General features: G+C 43.6%; 1 protein-coding gene across 2 annotated transcripts in view; it reads right to left on the bottom strand.

The window, feature by feature from the left end:
- The window catches only part of DOT1L (DOT1 like histone lysine methyltransferase), a 642,515-nt gene that overhangs the window by 412,442 nt on the left and 206,759 nt on the right, over nt 1-23,314 (bottom strand). For both annotated transcript variants that reach the window (XM_030219845.1, XM_030219846.1), the window contains exons 5-6: nt 9,421-9,649; nt 3,423-3,517 (exon numbers count right to left, since the gene is read on the bottom strand). In XM_030219845.1, the coding sequence (XP_030075705.1) occupies nt 3,423-3,517; nt 9,421-9,649 (324 nt within the window). The remainder of the gene's footprint in view (nt 1-3,422; nt 3,518-9,420; nt 9,650-23,314) is intronic.

The raw sequence follows: 23,314 nt of genomic DNA, 5'->3' as shown, positions 1-23,314 counted from the left end.
TAGAGATTGAGAGGGGGTCAGATGACTTTTGGCCATATTGACGACCCAGCCCACAGACTGAAGTACTGAGACCACTCTGGCTGTTACCTGATGACTGTCAAGTCCGGTCTGATGAGCCAGTCGTCTAGGTATGGGTGAACCCGAATACCCTCTCACCTGAGAAAAGCAGCTACTACCACCATTACCTTGGAAAGGTTCAGGGAGCTGTGGCGAGGCCAAAAGGCAAGGCCAGAAATTGGAAATGTTTTCCCATCACCGCAAACCAAAGAAACCTTTGGTGCGGGGGCCAAATAGGAATGTGCAAGTAAGGTTCTTTCAGGTCCAGAGATGTGAAAAACTCTCCTGGCTGTACCGCCGCAATGACGGAGTGCAGGGTTTCCATGTGAAAATGCCGCACTCTTAGAAACTTGTTGACTTCTTTTAAGTTGAGGATGGGCCGAAAAGACCCTCTTTTTCGCGGCACCACAAAGTAAATGGAGCAACGGCCAGAGCCGTGTTCGGTGGGAGGCACCGGGGACACCGCCCCTAGGTGAATCAAGCCTTGCAAGGACTCCTCTACCGCCGCCCGTTTGACGGCAGAACCGCATCGGTACTCCACAAACACATCTCTCACCGAGGCATTGAATTCTATTCTATAGCCATCTCTGATCAGGTCCAAAACCCACTGATCTGAGGAAATCTTGACCCACTCCTCGAGAAAGAGGGAAAGCCGTCCTCTTATTGCAGGAATCGAGGAGATGGCCAGCGCACCATCATTGAGAGGGTCGCCCTTGAACTCCAGGCCTTGAGTCGCTCGCTGCGGAACGCTTGTCCGAATGAAAGGAGTTCCTCAGCTGAAAGCGGGCACGAGAAATGAACCCAGCAAAACACCCCGGGCGGTACCTTCTAGCTTCACGGAAGCGAGGTCTGTAAGAGGAGGGAACCGCCTGACCCTTGGAGAGAGGCCTCGGCCCATCCTCGGGTAAGCGCTGGGGTCTAGCATCCCCCAGGCCTTTAACAATTTTCTCCAACTCCTCATCAAATAGGAGAAGGCCTTGGAAGGGCAACTTCATCAACCTTTGCTTACAGGCCATGTCAGCCGCCCAATGCCGTAGCCATAGAAGACGGCGAGCCGCCACCGCCATCTGTTTAGCCGAAGCTCTGACCAGATCATAAAGGGTGTTAGCCAAGAAAGACAAGGCCGACTCCATCCACGGTGCCACCTCAGTAAGGGGCTCCGCTCCATCCCCGGGCTGTTCCACTGCCTGTTGCAACCAAGCGAGGCAGGCTCGGGCAGCATAGCAGCTGCATGCAGATGCCCGTAAGGATAGGCCTGAAATTTCAAAGGACCGTTTCAGAGCTGATTCCAGGCGTCAGTCCTGCATGTCTTTCCGGGCGACTCCTCCTTCAACAGGGAGGGTAGTCCTCTTTGTCACAGCCGTGACTAGGGCATCCACTTTAGGCACTGCTAGGCGCGCCAAATGCTTCTCACTTAGAGAGTATAATTGCCCCATTGCCCTGGCGACTTTCAAAGGCCCCTCGGGGGCAGCACATTGAGCCGAAATAAGCTCTTCGATGGAGTCACGCAAAGGAAAGGCTCAAGCAGGCTTCTTAGTACTTGCCATCCTAGGATTACCAGAGGAGGCTTCGCCAATCCCAGGATCTTCAATAGAGAGGACCTGTAAGGCATCAGAAATAAGCGCTGGCAACTCGTCGCGGTGGAAAATCCTCACCGCAGAAGGATCATCTGGATCCGGTGGCAATCCTGCACCTTCCTCTGGCTCTTCAGACCACGAGGGCCTGCCAGACCCCTCAGAATCCTCACATCCCGACCATAGGGGGAGGGGGGGAGAAGGGGGGTGTGCCACTCTCTGAAGGGGAATTAACCCTTCTGCGCTTGTCTTGCGGCCAGCTGTCAGGGGAAAACGCGCCTGACAGCAATCCGAGGCCAGGCTCCACTGGAGCGGGAACAGTTAGCAGGGCAGATGAGACCCCTGCGGGAGAGCTCTTTTTAACATGAATGCTTTATGCAGCAGCAACACAAACTCAGGGGAGAAGGGCTCACTCTGGCCTCCCGGTTCCAGTCCAGGGATAGTAGCTCCCCTGTTAGCCTCCACACGAGGCTCCCCTTCAGTTTCAAACCCCTCCGCTTCTGCGGGGGTCGCGCCATGCGGCGCGTCCAACATGGCGCCCGCTGCCAGCTCCACTGAGCGGGAAGAACCCGCTCGAGATGCCCATGCCGGCCCTGACGTATGAAGAGCACAATTTACAGGGCCCTGCTGCGGATCTGCGCTTGCCACAACGGGAACAGCGCTTAACAACCTCTGCAGCCATCGCCGAAAACGGCGGAAAATTCAAAATGGCAGATTCGCACCAAAAACGTCCCAATCGCGGGCCCTCCCCGGAGGAGCTACAAAACGCTCTTACCTCACCAGACCGAGTCCACAGAGCTCCGGTCACACTGCACAATCAGAAGAAAACCTCTTTTCTGGAATAGCAGCGCCAAAGCGCGACACGACTTCTTTTTTTTCTAACGCTGTTAGGAAAGTTAGAGGCAACAGCAAAAGAGGCAAATTTCCAACTCCAGAGGATCAGTAGAGTGGGAAAGGCAGGGAACGGACTAACCAATGTGCCTGCATCCACAAAGCAGTGTGAGAGAAAAGAAAGGGACAGGGCAAACCTATGTGTCTACATCCACAACGGGGGACAGGTAAGGCAGGGAAAGAGCGAACCTATGTGCCTTCAAAGTGGAGCTGCAATAGCCCACAACACACCCCTGCTACCACTGGCCAAAGCACAGGAGCCACCCCAGGCAGATTTTTTGAAGAAGCTAAATAAGCTGCAACCACCCTGCTGGGGAGACAGAGAATACTGAAGAGGCAGATGGAGCAAGCTGGCCAGGAGGCACTATGGTTTTTCAGTGCTCTCTATCTCCCCCTGCTGGTTGATGGAAACAACCCATTCATAATGGATTCATCTGCTTGATGACAAGGAATGGTTGTCCTTTGCTGTACAATGCAGTCAACTTTCTCTTCTATATCCTTATTATCCTCCCCATTTTTCAACTCATAATCACTTAATCCACTGGTACTACTCAGTTTCCTTCCACTGCTATTATTATTTGTTGTAAGCCACACTGAACTCAAGATTCCTTGGGATAATGTGGAATATAAATGTCACAAATAAATAAAATAAACTTAGCTTTGCTCTACCTCCACTGTGTTGTGGTGTAAAATGTTTTGTGGTATTACACTGTTCTGAAGAGCCAAATGTGGCCTCCTATCCTCAAGAACATAAACTAGACATCTCATAGAACCCAGAGAGACTATATATGCAGGGCCAAATATCTGATTTGCTTTTCCTTTTTAACTGTCATGCTTATCATTAGATGACGTCACTAATGAATGCAAAATCAGACCCTGACAGACGTTCACACAACTCACCTCTGCATACTTTGCTGGAATATCAGCTTTCTCAATGCCATAGTGATGTTTACAGCTTGTGGCTGCAGCAACCTGAAGCACAACCTGACCCACTCCTATTAATTAAAAGACAAAAGGCATAGTCAAAGCTAGACCAATAAAACTCTAAGGCTTCCTAAAATACAAATGTCTTTCACATGCTTAATTTCTCTTTCATTGTTTAAGCACAAACTAGCAAACATAACAAACTGTCACTATAAAACAAAGCAATGCCTTGCATTATTTTCAAAAGGTTAAGCTTTCCTAGTTCATTCTCTCTCATAATTCGTTAACATTCTATCTGAGAGCAGCCATGCAAGTAGGCAAGGACTGAAATCAGCTAAATCTACTCATCAGACTGGGCAGCAGCAACTATGCCTCCAATAAAACCATCACAGACAGGAGAAATGATTTCCTACCATAGCAATGAATTCTGACCAAAATTTAGCTCGAACAGTGCATGTGCAGACTGAGGAAATTATGTCACACACACACGTCAATTACTCCCCCAACATGGTGCAAATCTGGAGACCCAGAGTGCTGCAATAGTTTTGGAGTTCTTCCACAATGTCTCAGAGAAGGTTGGAAAACTATAAGTTTACTAGGAACTGTGTAGGAGCTGAGGGCTCCAGAGGAAAGCAGTTGGGCATTCCAGACAACCTAGAAGAAAACAGCAGGGTTGTCTCGGAAGACTCTGGTCTATGCAGAGGAGAAGTATCTTCTGCATGAAGTCAACTAGAGGCCGACCAAATTTTGGTCTCAGCTTCAGTTACGGTGCCGAAACTGGCCCAAAATCCTTTTCCTGCCTGGTTTCAGTTGAAAAACTATGGTCATGGTTTCAGGTGAAACTGACCATGTGTTTTCAGTGGAAGCCCAAAATTTGTTCTGTTTGTCACCTTCCCTCCCCACCTGAACGGGGGATGCCTTTCTCTCTCCCCCCCCCCCCCCCCCCCCAATCCCAATCTTACAATCCCTGGAGGTGTAGGGGAGTCGTTCCTGCCTATGTTGGTTCTGCTCTCAAAATAGTTGCCATGACCTCTTGTGGCAATCATGCAAGATGTCATGGCAGCCATTTTGAGAATAGAGCTGTTCGTGGGCAAGAGCGACTGAGGATCACTCCTGCCCAGATATACCACTAAGCCAACAGGGATTGTAAGGTACTCGTGTGTGTGTGTGTTTCGCTGTGGAGATATGACATCAGCTGCCACTCCAAAACTGGCACAAAATCAGCCACTGTAAAAGCACTGTGGCTTTTAGCTTCAGTTTTCATTAGCTGAGCTCTATATGTGTGGAGACTACTTTGCTTGAAGGTAAAATATGGTCTCATTTAAAATTATTATACATATTCTGGCTTGGATACTATTTAGGCGATTCTAAAGAATTTCCAGGTTCTGTTGAGTATGATGAAGATACAGCGTTTTAATCTAACTTGTGGCGTGCAGAAGCTAGATTCTATGAGATTAGGCTTCAAATAGGGGTTTTCCTAACACCTAACTCAGTGATTCCTAAACCAGTGAAGTGCAATTTCTACTACTACACAGTAATGACAAAAACTAAATATTAACAATACATAACAACCCAAAGACTCAAAATATTAAAGCTGCATAGACAGGGTAAATTTCTTGATAATGAATCGTAGTCACAGACCTCGGTGGCGACTTGTTTCACAAGGGTAAAACACTCTTGACTCGCCTTGCCTCCTCACTGGTCTGTATAGACTTTTATTACTTTTAATTTTTTAATATTAGAAAACTTTATAAATTTGAAACTTTTTTATACATTTTTGAATTTTACCATATAAAAAGTCGGTAGATGGTTCCTCATATGATTAAGATAAGTCCTTGGTTTTAAGGCTTCTTATGACAAAAAGCAAAAATGTACAAAAAGTTTTCAAATTTATATAAAGTTTTCTAATATTACAAAATTAAAAGTAATAAAAGTCTATACAGACCAGTGAGAAGGAAATGCAAGTCAAGAGCATTTCGACCTTATGAAACAGATTGCCACTGAGGTCTATGACTACGATTCATTAACAAGAAATTTACCCTGTCTATGCAGCGTGAATGTTTTGAGATGTTGGCCAATATGTATTGTTGATGTTTATTACCCCCGTCTATTGAACTCTTGTGAAAGTTGGCTTACTGATTCAAAACTAAATATTAGCATACCCTTATAACTAGCAATCTTAGGGGAATTTAGATTACATATTTCCCAATCCATTAGCCACTTAAGTAAGAAATCACCAATAAGATACAGGCAGCAATCCAGCAGCGAGATGGAGGCTATCCGATCTTTTGCACTGAGTGCCACATGTTCGATTATCTCCGAGTTGATGAGAAGTCATATATGCATACTCAGTGCAAAGAACTCCTAGAACTCTTGGAATGGGTCTGATCTATGGAGGCTAGAATAACAGACTTGGAGGAGCTTGAGCGAAACAGAGACGTTTATAGAGGAGGCCTACAGGGACACAGTAGAGAAGTCCCAACTCCAGTCTGGCAACCTCTGTGCTGCCATCGAACAGAAACGTCTCCTAAAGGGACAGCATTACCATGGAGAGCCAGGAAATGATCTGGTAGCCAGGACCCGCCCTCCAGGGTGATGCAATATCCTCTCATACAAAGGATGAGTCTCCAGGGGGCTTCTGCCCAGGAGGGAAGGGTTAGGACGTCCGTAGTAGTTGGGAGTTTTCTGAAACTCTAGATACATACATCAACCAGCTCACCTTTATCCACATGTTTATTTACACCTTCAAAGAAATGAAGCAAATTGGTGAGGCAAAACTTCCCTTGGCTGAACCCATGCTGACTCTGTCCCACTAAACCATGTTTGTCTATGTGTTCCATAATTTTATTCTTTGTAATAGTTTCCGCTATTTTGCCCGGCACTGAAGTCAGGCATACCGATCTGTAATTTCCCAGATAACCACTGGAACCTTTAAAAAAAAAAATCAGTGTTACATTGGCCACCCTCCAATGTTCAGGTTCTTCGAACAATTTTAACGACAGGTTACAGATCAATAAGAGCAAATCACCAATTTCACATTTGATTTCTTTCAGTACCCTGCAGTGTATACCATCTGGTCCAGTTTATTTATCATTCTTTAATTTGTCGATTTGGCTCTATACGTCTTCCAGGTTCACAGAGATTTCATTCCGTTCCTCCACATTGTCACCTTTGAAAACCATTTCTGGTACAGGTAAATCTCTTACATCTTCCTCCGTAAAGACTGAAGCAAAGAATTCATTCAGTCTCTCCATTCTTTGAGGGATGTTCTTTTGGCTCTAACAGCCTCTTTTACTTCACCTTTTAACCCAACTGGCTGTTGTTTGCTCTTCTTTCCACCTTCGTTAACAAGTGTAATACATCTGGTCTGGGCTACCATGATGATATTCTTAAACAACATCCATGCCTGATTAAAGTCCTAACCTTTGCAGCCGATCCTTTTAGCTTCTTTTTAACCATTTTCCTTATTTTGTTGTAATCACCATTTCGAAAATTAAATGCTGTTACAGTAGATTTCCTTAATGACTTCGCTCCAGATATCAGCTCAAATTTGATCATGTTATGGTTAAGGATTCCCATCAGATCCAATACCATTATCTCTTGCACCATGCCCTGCATTCCACTAAAGGCTAGGTCAAAAATAGCTCCCCCTCTTGTTGGTCCTTGGACCAGTTTCTCCAAGCAGCAGCCATTTATTACATCTAGGAATTTTACCTAGCTAGTGCTCCTTGATGTAACATTTATCTCACACTGCTTTTTCATTATTTCACTGAGATTGAGCAACCGGATATGCAGACACAGCATTATTCAGATAAGTCACAGCAGTATTTGGATGAATGCTCACTGATTAGGCACTTTTTTGATTGTTTCATTTTTTGAGGAGGTTTTTGACTCATGATTACTTGACTGTGTGCAAGTGAAGCTGTTGATTTAGCGGTTTGCTTTGATGCTTTGTTTGCCGCAGTGTTATGAGGTCTTTTTCTTCCTTTATTTTTCTTTTTAAAAAATAGAGTACATGCTTGTACCTTGATTCACTGCATGTTTTGAGTTATTCTCTTGACTTTTGGTGTGAATAGGATCTGCAAGTGATTTTTACTTTATTCAAGGGACCCATTTTACTCTAAGATAGGAGGGCCTTCTACATGCCAGGAACCACCCCTTAGGTTTTTATAGTTCACATACCCAGAAGAAAAAAAAAAAAAAAAAACAGAAGTTGCAATCCTGGTGACTTAGGGTTTCCCTTTAAAAATGATGCAGTAAGGATAATATAGGACATATTCTGCTGCTGAAGGGAAAATAAAAGAAATGACAGTTACCCAGCTTTTTATGTCCCAAGCATCTGGAAGGCAGCTTTTTAGGTCCCAGGTGGAAGAAACCTTAGGTAGAGACAGAGCTGGGTGACTACTGGTACGAGGGGACTTTAATATTGTCATAAATCAAGAAGTGGACAAGAAGCCTTCTAGTGATGATGATGACCCTGCTTACTCTGATAGATCTTGAGGAAAATGAGACATCATCAAATAATAGATTTCTGGAGGAGCACTCACCACCTAATCCTTTTTTCCCCCCAATCACATAATAGTTTTTGTAGAATCGATATGTTACTGGGGAGGAAGTTTATTTTGGGAATGGAACAAAGAGGAGCGTGGCAGTTGAATAAAAGCTTACTACAGGATGACATGGTCCTACGCAATATAGAAAAGAGCATTAATTATCTTGACCTTAACGATACAGGGGAAGTGAAAGAAGGAATGGTATGGAAAGGCCTTAAGGCAGTGGTGTGTGTGTGTGTGTGGGGGGGGGGGGGGGGTTTCATGAATGAAATGCTGTGAAAAAGAAACCAAGAATAGAGGGGAATGACCTTATTCGAACAGATTCATAAAGAGGAAGCAAAACATGCACAAAGGGGGAGAAGAGCAGACCTTTAGTGTCTGAAGCATTTTAGAATGAACTTAAAATAACTGTACATACGTAGATGAAATTGATCATAAGATACCAATGGTCCAACTGAGGTACTTTAAGTTTAGAAATAAACTGGGAACTCTGTTGGCACAGAAATTAAAGCAGAGGCAGAAAGGCACCACTATCTTGAAGATCAAAGGGAAGGGGAGGAAACTGTTATATAAGGAGAAAGATAATCAGGCTCAATTTGCACAATTTTATAAGAACCTGTATAGCTTGGACCCCAATAAAAAGCTGGCTGAGATAACGTGTCTACCTACAACTGGGGGGGAGGGGGAGAAGAAGAGGGTATCCAACCAGGAGTGATCCCCACTTCCTCCTGCCACTAGCAGCTCCATGTACTAAAGTTGCTGCTGCAGCCTTCACTTCTAGAGCTCACAGCATGGAACCACTAGGAGCAGGAGCAAGTGGGGATCACTCCTGCCTGGATATTTTCCCCAGACCACCAGAGATGTACGTAAGCCTAGAGGGGGGGGGGGGAGGAATCGAACAGCCACTACCCAGAAACTATGTGGTTGCTGCCCAATATTCAGTGCCAGCACCACATAGATAAGCAACCAAATAGGACAACAGTAATTGCAATCCTAACTTTGGTTAGGCACTTGGGCAGTGCCACTGAATATTGCTGGCTTCCACACACCTGTCAGCTCCTCTCCAACTTCACCCTCAAAATGCCCCTCTCCTGCCCATTTTAAAAACGGCCCATTGGAGCCAATATTATTCAGCAGCACTACCCAGTTAAATGCCACTGAATATCATCTGCTGGCATGCAAAGCACGATTCAAGTGGGAAGAGCCTCTCCTACATGATTAAATAACTTTGAATATTGACTGGGCTACTTTCAGTATATCCATTAGATCTAGTTTTACATGGTTTGATTAACAAGATTTTCCCTTCTTTGACAAAATGTCTCAACTTCACTTGGCAAATCCTAAAGGTCATGGATATGCCACCATCTCTCTCAAATTATTAGTGCTACCATATGTTATTTCATACAGATCTGCACACTTACCACTGCCCAAGTCAACAAACAGGTCATCCTCAGTCATTTTGATTTCATCGATCATCTGGGCCACCAAGTCAAAGGAAGTTTCTCCATACACCTCAGGGGAAAAGGGCTCGTAGTTGTTGAGTTTCTCTGGGTCTGTCACCGAGTGGTTATATACCTGTTGCAGGATATGCCGGAGGAGTCCATTGGAGGGTCGTGTGTTTAGTTTCATGGGCTGGGTGGTTCCTTTCCACTACATGAAGACAAGACAGTTTGTTTAGCAGCAATATTTTGGGGCATGAATCTTATTAAAATATTTTATAGAACATCAAAAAGAAATGAAAATTCTGCAAAATGCAGACGTCACTCAACATATTTCAAGTTACAGCAAATTGTTTCTCAAAAGATTCAAAACTAACAATGAGGGAAATGACAAGAAGCCTCTTGTATAACACACAGCACATTATTGGTGACAGTTACCAATGGTAAGGAGAAATTAGACCTTACCTGCTAATTTGCTTTCCTTTAGTCCCTCCGGACCGGACCAGGATTGGACTCTTGGGTTATGCTCGCCTACCAGCAGGTGGAGACTGAGAAAAACTTGTGACTCTGGAGAGCCAATAAGAGCCCTGGTCATGTGACCCTAGTCTCAGTATTTGACTAACCAAGCAGAAAAGAAAGAGAGAAACCTTCTGTGCCGTATGGAATCCTATCAGCCACAAATTCCTCGACAAAGCCGAGTACTAGAGCTCACCAGCAACTCTCACCAGAGAAGCGGTATGGCCCCTTTTGTATTAGAGCTCACCAACAACTCTCACCAGAGAAGTGGTATGGCTCACTTGTAATATAGCTCAGCAGCAACTCTCACCAGAGAAGTGGTATGGCTCACTTGTATTATAGCTCACCAGCAACTCTCACCAGAGAAGTGGTATGGCTCACTTGTATTATAGCTCACCATCAACTCTCACCAGAGAAGTGGTATGGGCCACTTGTATTATAGCTCACAGCAACTCTCACCAGAGAAGTGGTATGGCTCACTCATATTGTAGCTCACCAGCATTAGAGAAGAGGTATAGCCCACTTGTAGTATAGGTCGCCAGCAACTGTCCCCAGCGAAGTGGTATAGGCCACTTGTATCATACTTCACCCACAGCTCCCACCAGAGAAGAGATATGACTCACATGGCTCACTTGAAGTATAGGTCACCAGCAACTCTCACCAGAGAAGTGGTATGGCCCACTGGTATAATAGCTCACCAGCAACTCTCACCAGAGAAGTGGTATGGCTCACTTGAAGTATAGGTCACCAGCAACTCCCACCAGAGAAGCGGTAAGGTCCCCTTTAAAGTTGTATAGATACATACATACATAAATACGTACACATATATAGCAGTAACGGAACCCACCCGCAACTCCAACTAGAGATGTGGCATGGGTCACTGAAAATGCTAAATATACAAGCTTGTTATTGTTTTTTTTTTTTTTTAATTATCTATTTATTTATTTTACTATTCCGCTGAAAAAATGACAAAACATGGGAGGGACCTGGTCCGGTCCAGAGGGACTAAAGGAAAGCAAATTAGCAGGTAAGGTCTAATTTCTCCTTCCTTAGCGTCCCTCCGGACCAGACCAGGATTGGACTCTTGGGGAGTACCAAAGCAGTAATCTTACGGGAGGGACTGACATTGAGAACGCGGAAGAGTACCTGAAAACAGACTAGGATGAATACAAAGCCAAAAGCTTGAAGATCCAAGAGCCGCCACCAAACCAAATAGGATGACTACAAAACAAACAAAAAATCCTACAAGTCCAAGCGACAATGACTATTGTCCCCTACCTACCGCACTAGCTGTGCAGCGCGAAGGATAGGGAGACTCTATAAAGAGAAAAAACTGCTGAAAGAAAAGATTGCAAAGCTAAAAGCAGAGCCGCCTCGAAACAAAAAATCTGCCAAGAATCCACCTCAGCTGAGAAAAATGGCAACAGGAATACTGAACTACCACTCCTACAGATATCCTAGCCGACCTAACAGCAGATTGGAAGAAAGAAAAAACTGACAGAGAGAAAGTACCTGATCACCGGAAACTAAAAAGGTGAAAACAAGAGTACAATTAAATAAATTATCATAGCCGAAAATGCTATGCAGGAGAAGAAAGCATCTAAATCCCTGCCGCCAAGCTGACTAAAGGTGCAAATAAAGTGCCAGCCGCTGCAGTTTCAGAATATGGAAAAAACATATCTCAGAGCGCAATTGAAATGAGATAGAACAATCATCTGTAGCTGCTGCCTCTGCAAGCAGATCACCTGAAATTCTTGCCGCAAACACCAATTAGAGGAAACATGAATAAATGAAATGAAATGTAGACACTTGTTAATACCCTCATTAATACCTCTTATATTGAATTCCATAAACCACTACACAGTTCTAGGAATAACATGTATAGAAAGATTGTCCGTTTAGGAATCTAGGCAGGTGCCCTTTGGGCTCGATGGGACATTTGACCTTTTCCGAGTGTGGTAATACACATGTACCTATGTAGAAAAATTGTCCACTGTCTATATTCTCGAGACATACCTACAGAGAGGATGCTCAATCTCAACCAGCAGACCAGAGTGCTGCACTCTAAAGACTACATAGGCAACTGAGGGATTTCATCCGAGAAAAATAACCAGATAGGAGAGAATATATGAGAGGTGAGAGAATATCAGAGAGATGTAAAGAAAGTCATAACCCAAGAGAAAATATCGAGGAAAAAGATAGAGAAGAAGACTGTAAGATCCCTGCTGCCAGAGGACATGTACTCCTGCCGTTGTCTTTGCAGCAAGAGACTAAAAGAAGCATACGTGAGGTCAAAGCGACAACAAAAAATTGTAGAAGAGGGACATCCCATTAAGGTACTATCCACTGACAAAGCCCAGAAGATGCGAGTCTCTTCCCCTGAAAGAAGAGTGAAATCCAAGAGAAAAAATACACACAATGCGTTTTTTTTGGGGTTTTTTTAAATCCAACCACATGCCATGTGAAGAGTAGATTCTTCATTGTACTTTGACAAATGACCTAAGCTACTGTTAAGGCATTGTCCGTCAGACTCTCACCACCTCGCTATCCAGTAGGGAAAGAAAAAACACTCTCCCAGAGTTAGACAAATATTCCCATGTCCATGACATTGAAGAAGTGAAAAGTTGTCAAAGGAGACTACTGAGACTCGAAATATAATGAAGAAAAATTCCTTCTTGGGCGCTAGAAAGTGGGATGCATGTAGAGAAGACAGAATACTCTGTTCCAGCTTGACTAAACAAAGAGAGAAAAGCAGAGATGATATGTAATGAAATCTGAGATCACATGAGAAATCAAAGGAGAGAAGAAATGATAAACCTGGCAACATTCACCACCCAACCTAGAGTCAGCAGAAAAATGCACCCCCCTGTGCGTGACATGACAACTCTGCCAATAAGACGTTCTGTCATGAACCGGTCGTCCAGGAAAGGATGAAACGAGGAGCCCTTGTTTCATGAGCGCCGCTACGAAAGAGCAGGGCAATAAAACTGGTAATGTGGACCTTGTCATCATCCTCGCATCATGGTCTTTTCTCCTGCCATAGTGAGATATACGGACCCACACCCAATACAGATGAATGTGGTAATTACAACCTGCATTGGGCCCAACGTAGTGATGGCAAAAATGCCCAGGAAGTGAAAACAAAATCCCCTTCCAAATGAAAAGAAGCTCTGGAGTGAGAGAGCAGAGCACGAAAAGAAAAAAAGAAAGGAAAAATATTATAAACGGAAAAAAGGTGGTGAATTTGTGCCATAGCCTTTCTGGTGAAGGCGGAGAATACAAGACTGTATCTGACTGTAAGAAAGTATGAGACTGTATCTGACTCCAAGAAAGCTTGAGACAAGAACATAAGGTCTGTAAGCAAGAGAAAAAGATAGTAGATGCTATGAAAGGGCATACTGGACAAAAAACCAGAATGTGTACAACCTGTCAATGCTATATTTATTGCAGACTTGAGTGAAGGTCCAGATAAACTGCCAGCCGCTGCAGTTACACAATATACCCTTGAAACTCATATGATATCAGAAGAAACATCCAAGATCCTATGCCACACTAAAAGTATATTTTCTTTGCCACTTAATGACTCCCAAGGTCCTTATGCAATACTAAATGAATAATCTCCTATATATTTTCATCATGCATGATGTAATGGAACATGGGATACAACTGCAACAAATAAATAAATAAATATCCCAGAGCGCTTGACGCCAATTCGCAGGAAACTGAACTGAACCAAATGTATAAATGATTTGTTTTCTATAGAATGTTTGAACATTTAGGCAGCTTACCAGACACCCTTGGCCTGGATTGACCGCTTTCGTAGCTAGGGAGCTGGACTCGATGGACTCTAGGCCCTTTTCCAGTGTGGCAGCACTACTATACATTATATATATATATATATATATACACACACACATATATACACACAGACACATCTTACAGAAATACAGTGGGGGAAATAAGTATTTGATCCCTTGCTGATTTTGTAAGTTTGCCCACTGACAAAGACATGAGCAGCCCATAATTGAAGGGTAGGTTATTGGTAACAGTGAGAGATAGCACATCACAAATTAAATCCGGAAAATCACATTGTGGAAAGTATATGAATTTATTTGCATTCTGCAGAGGGAAATAAGTATTTGATCCCCCACCAACCAGTAAGAGATCTGGCCCCTACAGACCAGGTAGATGCTCCAAATCAACTCGTTACCTGCATGACAGACAGCTGTCGGCAATGGTCACCTGTATGAAAGACACCTGTCCACAGACTCAGTGAATCAGTCAGACTCTAACCTCTACAAAATGGCCAAGAGCAAGGAGCTGTCTAAGGATGTCAGGGACAAGATCATACACCTGCACAAGGCTGGAATGGGCTACAAAACCATCAGTAAGACGCTGGGCGAGAAGGAGACAACTGTTGGTGCCATAGTAAGAAAATGGAAGAAGTACAAAATGACTGTCAATCGACAAAGATCTGGGGCTCCACGCAAAATCTCACCTCGTGGGGTATCCTTGATCATGAGGAAGGTTAGAAATCAGCCTACAACTACAAGGGGGGAACTTGTCAATGATCTCAAGGCAGCTGGGACCACTGTCACCACGAAAACCATTGGTAACACATTACGACATAACGGATTGCAATCCTGCAGTGCCCGCAAGGTCCCCCTGCTCCGGAAGGCACATGTGACGGCCCGTCTGAAGTTTGCCAGTGAACACCTGGATGATGCCGAGAGTGATTGGGAGAAGGTGCTGTGGTCAGATGAGACAAAAATTGAGCTCTTTGGCATGAACTCAACTCGCCGTGTTTGGAGGAAGAGAAATGCTGCCTATGACCCAAAGAACACCGTCCCCACTGTCAAGCATGGAGGTGGAAATGTTATGTTTTGGGGGTGTTTCTCTGCTAAGGGCACAGGACTACTTCACCGCATCAATGGGAGAATGGATGGGGCCATGTACCGTACAATTCTGAGTGACAACCTCCTTCCCTCCGCCAGGGCCTTAAAAATGGGTCGTGGCTGGGTCTTCCAGCACGACAATGACCCAAAACATACAGCCAAGGCAACAAAGGAGTGGCTCAGGAAGAAGCACATTAGGGTCATGGAGTGGCCTAGCCAGTCACCAGACCTTAATCCCATTGAAAACTTATGGAGGGAGCTGAAGATGCGAGTTGCCAAGCGACAGCCCAGAACTCTTAATGATTTAGAGATGATCTGCAAAGAGGAGTGGACCAAAATTCTTCCTGACATGTGTGCAAACCTCATCATCAACTACAGAAGACGTCTGACCGCTGTGCTTGCCAACAAGGGTTTTGCCACCAAGTATTAGGTCTTGTTTGCCAGAGGGATTAAATACTTATTTCCCTCTGCAGAATGCAAATAAATTCATATACTTTCCACAATGTGATTTTCCGGATTTAATTTGTGATGTGCTATCTCTCACTGTTACCAATAACCTACCCTTCAATTATGGGCTGCTCATGTCTTTGTCAGTGGGCAAACTTACAAAATCAGCAAGGGATCAAATACTTATTTCCCCCACTGTAGCTCTGAAAAAAAACAAGTGCACCACACTGCAGCTGGGTTTTGTTTTTTTTTTATAGTTTTTTTTTTATAGAAAGTGCAGCTAAATGAATGCCTGACTGCCACCATGCCTAAGGAAAAATTTAGGATACCTGAGATGAGAAAAAGCAAACATACTAAGAAGGAAATCCTCCTCGTGCACTAGCTACGCACCGTCAAAGGCAAACAGACTGTCCAAATGCAGTCTGTTTCGTCTGTCCAATTTAGAGGGACTGTCTCTTCATGTTCATTTGTACAGTGCTGCGTAAGTAGTAGTAAACCAAAACATACAGTCATCCCCTATAGGGGCCACCTAAGAATAAAAGCATAAGGGACAATCAAAATATTATTTTTAACATATGAATAGCGGAACCAGACACACGCAGCACCGAATACCTTACATAGAGAGAACAATAGGAACTGAAGCTGAAAGTCTTTAGAAGAAAAAGACCCCGAGGGAAACACCTCTCTGCTGCAAATCTCCAGACTATCCCAGAAACAATATCTCCGTTCTTCTACAGTCTCGAAACTAAAGCATAATAAAAGCAACGCTTCCGCGGAAATGAAACTGCCGCTGCATTCAAAAATGGTGTCCTATCGCGCCAAAAGTAAAAAAGAACGAGGATCGAAGAAGAAAAACATGGAGGACACGAAGGCAGAGACGACGGCGACGAAGCAGGAAATAGCAAAAACTTTAGCCTCTCCTCCGACGCTGATAAACAGCACGTCTCAACATGAGCTTTGTCGACAGATCGGAGGAGAGCGTGCCCGCGCCTTAGCGATTCGCGCCTTTTTTTTTTTTTTTATATGTAAGAAAACTGAGGAAAATAATTATGAATAAAAAAATCGCCCCTTTTAAAGACACAGACGCTGAATAATTCGCTAGTATTAATATATCTATATATATCTATATATATATATATATATATATATATCTATATATATATATACACATGTATATACATATATATTTTAAAAGCTGAGCTAAGAAAGAGCTGACTGCCAGCAAAAGTCTGGAGAAGGAAAAAGCTTCTTGTCTTAATTTCGTTTTCTTTTAATTCCTTTAGAGTAACAAATGGCTGCCTATTAAAAATGGCCAAACAATACAGCCGAGCTAGAAAAGAACAGTGCTGAAGAGAAATAAAATAGTAGTCTGGTTGTTTTTTTTTTTTTTTTTTTTTAAACAACTGAGCTTGCTGGTTAAAAATGTGGGACTTTCCAGAGTGGCTGCCTCTCCCAGAGGCCTACACCTTGCTAAACAAAGGGTAGCCCTTCCCAGCTACGTATGGGAGATGGGGAGGAAGGGGGGAGGGACCCGGGGGCACCCCGAGTTTAACACCCCCAGAGGCTGTAAAAGAAAGAAAGGAAAAGAAATCCCTACCTGACCAGCGTCTAACAGAGAATTCCTAGGCACAGAAGAAGAGGTAGCATTGTTGTTGTTCTTATTATTAACCTCTAAAAGAGAAAGATAAAGAGAGAGACTAATGGGCTCGCTTCCTACCTGCTGGGAGACTGAGAAAATACTGAGGCTAGGGTCACATGACCAGGGCTCTTATTGGCTCTCCAGAGTCACAAGTTTTTCTCAGTCTCCACCTGCTGGTAGGCAAGCACAACCCAAGAGTCCAATCCTGGTCCGGTCCGGAGGGACGCTAAGGAAAGAAACCTTTGGTTTTAACCTGCTAATTTTCTTTCCATTTTAGAGTGCATGGATTGTGTCCATCAACCAACAGATTGAGAGAGACTAAAAGAGTTGCGAGCGCTACGCTATAAAAGGTACTGCACAGGCAATGTCCACCAATATCTCTATAACAAAGTAAATGATGAATCTCATAACCATGAGCAAGACAAAACATTTTTCAGGAAGGAATTTGGGGTTCTGCTTCATACAAACACCTAGTCAAGAAACTCTTCAAAGGTTGTTATCCCTCCTCGAAATAGAAGTTGAAACAAAAGGATAAAATGAGGAGAATCAGCTCAGGCCACAGGACAGGTATCTGGAGTGGTCTGGCCGGATTCAAGGGGAAAAAAATTAGCAGCTATGAACAAATTTTCCCTTCCTTTTCATCCTACCAGACCAGTCCAGAATGAATGGGATATAGCAAAGCAATAGTCACATTGGGCTGGAAGAAGACACAATAGCACTGCTTTCCCAAAAGCAGAATGCTCTCTGGCTTGAATATCCAGTCTATAAAACTTTATAAATGAACATAAAGAAGACCAAGTGGTGGCTCTACAAATCTCCCAATGAAGAAATAGTGCAAGTTTCCACCATGAAGCTGTCATGCACCTGATCAAAGGAATTAAGATGCAAAGCAGGCTCTCGACCTATTGCTGTTTTAAAAGCTGCATTTCCTTTTTTATGTCTGCCAAACACCACAAAAACACAGTCTGACTTTTAAAATGTATTAAAAACATTTAAGTACTTGAACAAAACTCTATGAATACCTACAAACACTGTAAACTCACCTCCCCAAACTTCTCAGCAGAATGCTGGAAGCTGAAGTCCCTGGTCTACATGAAAGGTAGAAACCACCTATGGTAGAAAGAAAGGAACTGTTCCAATAGAAACACTTGCTTTGGTAAACTGCAGAAAGGGATCAAAACATGAGCATTCTTGTGCCTTTAATAAACTTTTGGTAGTGTTAAACCATACATGTGTGCGCCTTCCCACCTAGCATGAACACATGGGACATCAGTATGGTAAAATAGCTAAGAAAGTTCAACTCAAAGGAAGATGAGAGGGGAAGTAAGAATGCATGTCTTGCTGTCCTCAGAGAACACCTGATACAGGTGAGTAACTTCACTTTAAGAAGCTTCTGGCAGCGTCCCTGCGCAAATGTCTTCATTTTCCAGGAAGCAGAAAGGGAAAGGGGGTAAGATTTGATATACCACCTTTCTGTGGTTACAATCAAAACAGTTTACATATTACATACAAATACTTACTTAGAACCTGGGGAAATGAAGGATTAAGTGACTTGTCCACAGTCACGGTTACGATGAGCTACAGTGGGAATCGTACCCGGTTCTCAGGTCACTGCACTAACCATTAGGCTACTCCTCCACTTGAGGTCATGCTCCTGAATTCTCTTCAGTGTGTCAAGCACTTTTTGATTTTGTGTTTTCCTGTGTGCCTTCCCTTATGGTATGTCCTTCATTTCTTCTTGTTTTTTTTTTTTTTTCTTTTCCTTGCCCTCCCTTATTACATTCTTAGAGTTTGCAACAAGTTTAAGTTTTCTTTATTTTTGGTGGCTCTTTGGGCTAGCTTAGGCCTGAGCACTGGCAGGGATTCTTTTATGTCTTGCTTCCTCAGAGTCTACCTCTCTCACAATTGAGCCATTTGAGTTAGAATCAGCTGTTTTCCCCTTCATGTCTCAAAGTTCCCAGTAGCTTTAAGCAGTACAATAGGTGCAATAACGTCATCACTGGGACTGATTCCCAAACCTGGTGTCCGTCGCCTAGGCCCAGACCATGAGGGCCTCTGTGTTCTCTGTTTAAAAATGCAGAAAAGAACTCAGAAAAACAGCGAGGCCAAGCACAAGACTTTTTGGTGCTCCCAAGTCCGATCCATTGACATCAGCATTGGAAGCACCGGTCCGCATGGCTGTTGGAGCTGCATCTGACACTGGAGTGCACCAGCATGGAAGAGATCTCTGCCTGCTTCGACAGGGGGCACTGTGACCAATTAGTATTGGCCTTGACATCAAGGATTTGTGTGGATTCAACATCATCCTCACTGACACCAAGGGACCGCAACGTTGTGCAAAGTCTAAGAAGCATCGGCATCAGTCCTCCTCGAGGTATGATGCAGGGAGCTCTGGGATGTCTGCGTTCCCATGAGAAGCGTTGGCACAAGGAGTGCTCCCCTTCTGTGGAAGCGCTGCTTATGTTTCAGTCAACCCACACAAAGGATCTTGCTACCGATATGGCACTGTCAACTTCACAGGCTCTCCCCACACCAGCCTCCTTCCAGGCTTTACTGATGCCTGCCTCAAACAATGGGCCCAGGCCATGCTCCAGGAGGAACTGGGGTGCTTTCTACATCAGCGTGGGCTGAGGCATTAAGGTCACTTGCACTAGCTGTAGATCTGCTACAGCCCATCCTCCTGGAGGCCTACGCCTTGCCTGTTGAGCAGTCATTGATGCCGGTGCCAATGCGATGACTCTCCACATTGGGGGAGGAAGCTTCCCCAGAGTCTCAGGACAAATTCAGACCTCAGTGCCCACTTTCAAGATCTGGACATGCCAGTGAACCAAGGCAGGCACGGACTCAGACTTCCCACGATTAATACTTTGCTGAGTCTCAGATGGATCGCTCCTAGATGTCCGAGACGGAGCCCAGAGGACTTATTAGAGGAGAGGTACCTTGAAATACCTTCAGATCCTTCCCCACAGCAAGACAGAAGAAAGTTTCTCCCAGAGTTGCTCTCCTTCATAGTTGTTTTTTTTTTAATGGGAAATGGCGGAGGCAACGCCAGTTAAGTTGGAGATTGAGGACGAGTCCACGCCACACTTCTTGACAGTCCTTGACTATGATTCTCTTCCCAGGGAGACTGCGACAGTGCCCATTCACAGTGTCCTGAAGGGATCACAGGTGAAGAACTGGGAGACCCCTCTCTCTGTGCAGGTCATACCTAAAGAAGTTGGACTCCATGTATAGAGTCTAAAAGGCTCCCAGATTTGAGAATGCTCAGTTGCCACACCACTTCATGGTGGTCGAATCCACCCTCAAAAGAGCCAGAAGCTTGAAAACTCACGCTTCTGCTCCCCCGGGAAGGGAAGCCTGAACACTGGATTATTTTAGAAAGGCTTTTCAGGCCTTGATGCTCCTCTCCCGCATCCAGACCTACCAGCTCTACACAAGCACATTCTTGAGGTCCATGGTGTAATGTGCTGGACTTTGTAGGCACTCTCCCTCCCGAGCAGGCCGAACAGCTTCGCCAGACAGCCAGTAGGCAGGAGTGTAGAAAAGATCTGGATAGGGGCACTTTTTGACACTTCTGATGTGGCATCCAGACTCTCTGCTTTTGGTGTTGGAATTTGTAAACTCTCTTGGCTGCGCATTTTGAACCTGGAACCTGTGGATTCAGGAGAAGCTTATATCCACATTTAGATACTTCCTGTAACTTGGAAGTATCTCAGATTTGGTACCCGGTCAAAATAGCCCTGACAAAATAGCTCCAAACAAAAAATGTTCCCAACATAATAGCCTCTGACATAACAAGACACTGTCAAAATGGCCTGCCCACAATATAGCCCTTGACAAATTAGCCCCCCCCCCCCCCCCCGACAAAAGGGCCTGATCAGGCTGCCCAGAAAATAGCACTGCATTTTTTCTAGGGGGCTATTTTTGTCTAGGAGCTATTTTGTAAAGGGTTATTTTGTGGGAGGGACCATTTTGTAAAGGGTTATTTTGTGGGAGGGACCATTTTGTCAAGGGTTACTTTGTGGGAGGGACCATTTTGTCAAGGGCTATTTTGTTAGAGGCTGATTTGTCAAGGACTGTTTTGTTACCAGGCAGTTTTGTTGGGGCTTTTTTGTCGGGGTGCCCTCAGATTTTGAGTAGGGAGACACCACTACCAGTAACACATTTGCTCCCAGAGTTTTTACCAAATACCTCACTATAATTGCACTGTTGCTACACAAACTATGAGCTCATGCGTTTCCCTACTTGGAATTGGGGAAAACCTACTGCTTTTTTCTAGGATATCAAAAAATATACACAGAATGTATGAATGCAAATATAATAGTCTTAAGGGCTGTTAGACTAAAGTGAGGAAGAGTCTCATATATAATACACGATAATATTTCTTTCACTCAATAGGTGAAACAATTGCACGTGTTTGTGTCTTAATCATTGACTCAGCCTCCACCATCCTAATTATACTGACAAAAAAATGACTTGCAGTCATTATAATTAGGATGGTGGAGGCTGAGTCAATGATTAAGACACAAACACGTGCAATTGTTTCACCTATTGAGTGAAAGAAATATTATCGTGTATTATATATGAGACTCTTCCTCACTTTAGTCTAACAGCCCTTAAAACTATTATATTTGCATTCATACATTCTGTGTATATTTTTTGATATCTTGTTTCATGGGACAGAGTGACGGTCTAAAATACATTTAACAGTTATTTCTAGGATAAGCAGCATAAAATCTATTCTACTGTTTTGGGATCTTGCCAGGACCTTGTAACCTGAATTGGAAACTGCTGGAAACAGGACACTGGGCTTGATGGACTTTCAATCTGTCCCAGTATGGCAAAACCTATATTCTTATGTATTCAAGAGTCAATGCAGAGAACTATTTGAATGTTGAAGCTACTAGGGTTCATTATCAACTACCCCAAGTCCCATCTGCTCTCAGAACAACTGGAGTGCATTGGAGTCTTTTTACTCTACTTTATTTTCAAACGACATACCAGATACTGGTGAACAGATCGCAGCGGTTTACAAATAAAATAAAATCAACATAATTAATAGGAAAAGAACACCATAAATCAAGTACACGAGAACACTACGATTTGCAAACAATGTGTAAACAGGCACTAGCTAATGATGATCACCATGAATTAAGAACCAACACTGAACGATAACTGGAACAAATTGGTCTTCAGCAATGATTTGAATTTAGTAAAAGACTATTCAGTCCAAGAGAATTGTGGCAGATCATTCCAAGTTTTGGGGGCCACAAAATAAAATCTAGAGTTACGTGTTGTCTCATCCAGCAACCTAAGGGAACGTGTTTAGGTGTGTAAGGGATGATAAGTGTGGATAAATACAGAGGAATTCCTAAATGGTATGCCTTGTGTGACGGGCATAGATTTTAAAAAGACTACAATATTGTACTGGTAACCAATGCAATCTTTTGAATACAGGACACACATGATCAAATTTGCAGGCTCGGCATAAAAGACTTGCTGCTGCATTCTGCAAAGTTTTTTGACACCTAAGATTATATTTTGATATGCCAGCACAGATGGAATTACAATAAGATAAAATAAACTAATTAAACAGGCATGGGTCAGAGTATGAAAAGCAGAAAGATTCTGAAGATAACATAGCTTCCTAAAACAAAAGAAACCTGATCTGTAAAAGTTAAACCTGAGTCAATAAGAATACACAGGTATCGAAAACATCAAACAGAGACAAAGGAGGGATTAAAGAGAAGAGAGTTTATATTGGGTTGAGAAAGAGGCCCCGTAATACAGCTTGTGTACAAATAACCATTGCTCAAGGGAAATGAGACAGCGTTGGAGAGGTTGTAAATCAATGTTAAGCTGGAAAATTGGGTACATTAGCAAGATATCATCAGCATAAAAACAGAATTTGATGTTAAAAGACTGTAAGAGTGGCTAGTGGACCGAGATATAAATTAAAGCCACAATGAGCCTGCAAAGAGGTGAGAAAATGTGGGATACAAATGCAATAAATAAATAAAATAAAGGAGAAAGAATGGAGCCCTGAAGTACTCCACAGGATACCAAACACAATGATGAAATGGCATCTGAAAATATGATACCATATTAGTATGGTTCTGAAGGAATAAACTAAACCACTATACCTGATATTCCTATTTCCGCAAGTCGCTGAAACAAAAGGGAAAATTAGGTTCTTACCTTGGTAATTTTCTTTCCTTTAGTCACAGCAGATGAATCCATTAACTGATGAGTTGTATCCGCCTACCAGCAGGTGGAGATAGAGAACACTGAAAAACCACAGTGACTCTTGGACAGCTAGCCCCAACTGCCTTCAGTATTTGAGATTTCCAAAGCAGAGTGAACCATAAAGGTATAATAA

Source organism: Microcaecilia unicolor, chromosome 11 (genome assembly GCF_901765095.1).
Source record: "Microcaecilia unicolor chromosome 11, aMicUni1.1, whole genome shotgun sequence".
NCBI lineage: Eukaryota > Metazoa > Chordata > Amphibia > Gymnophiona > Siphonopidae > Microcaecilia > Microcaecilia unicolor.
This window is presented reverse-complemented; position numbering and strand designations above follow the sequence as displayed.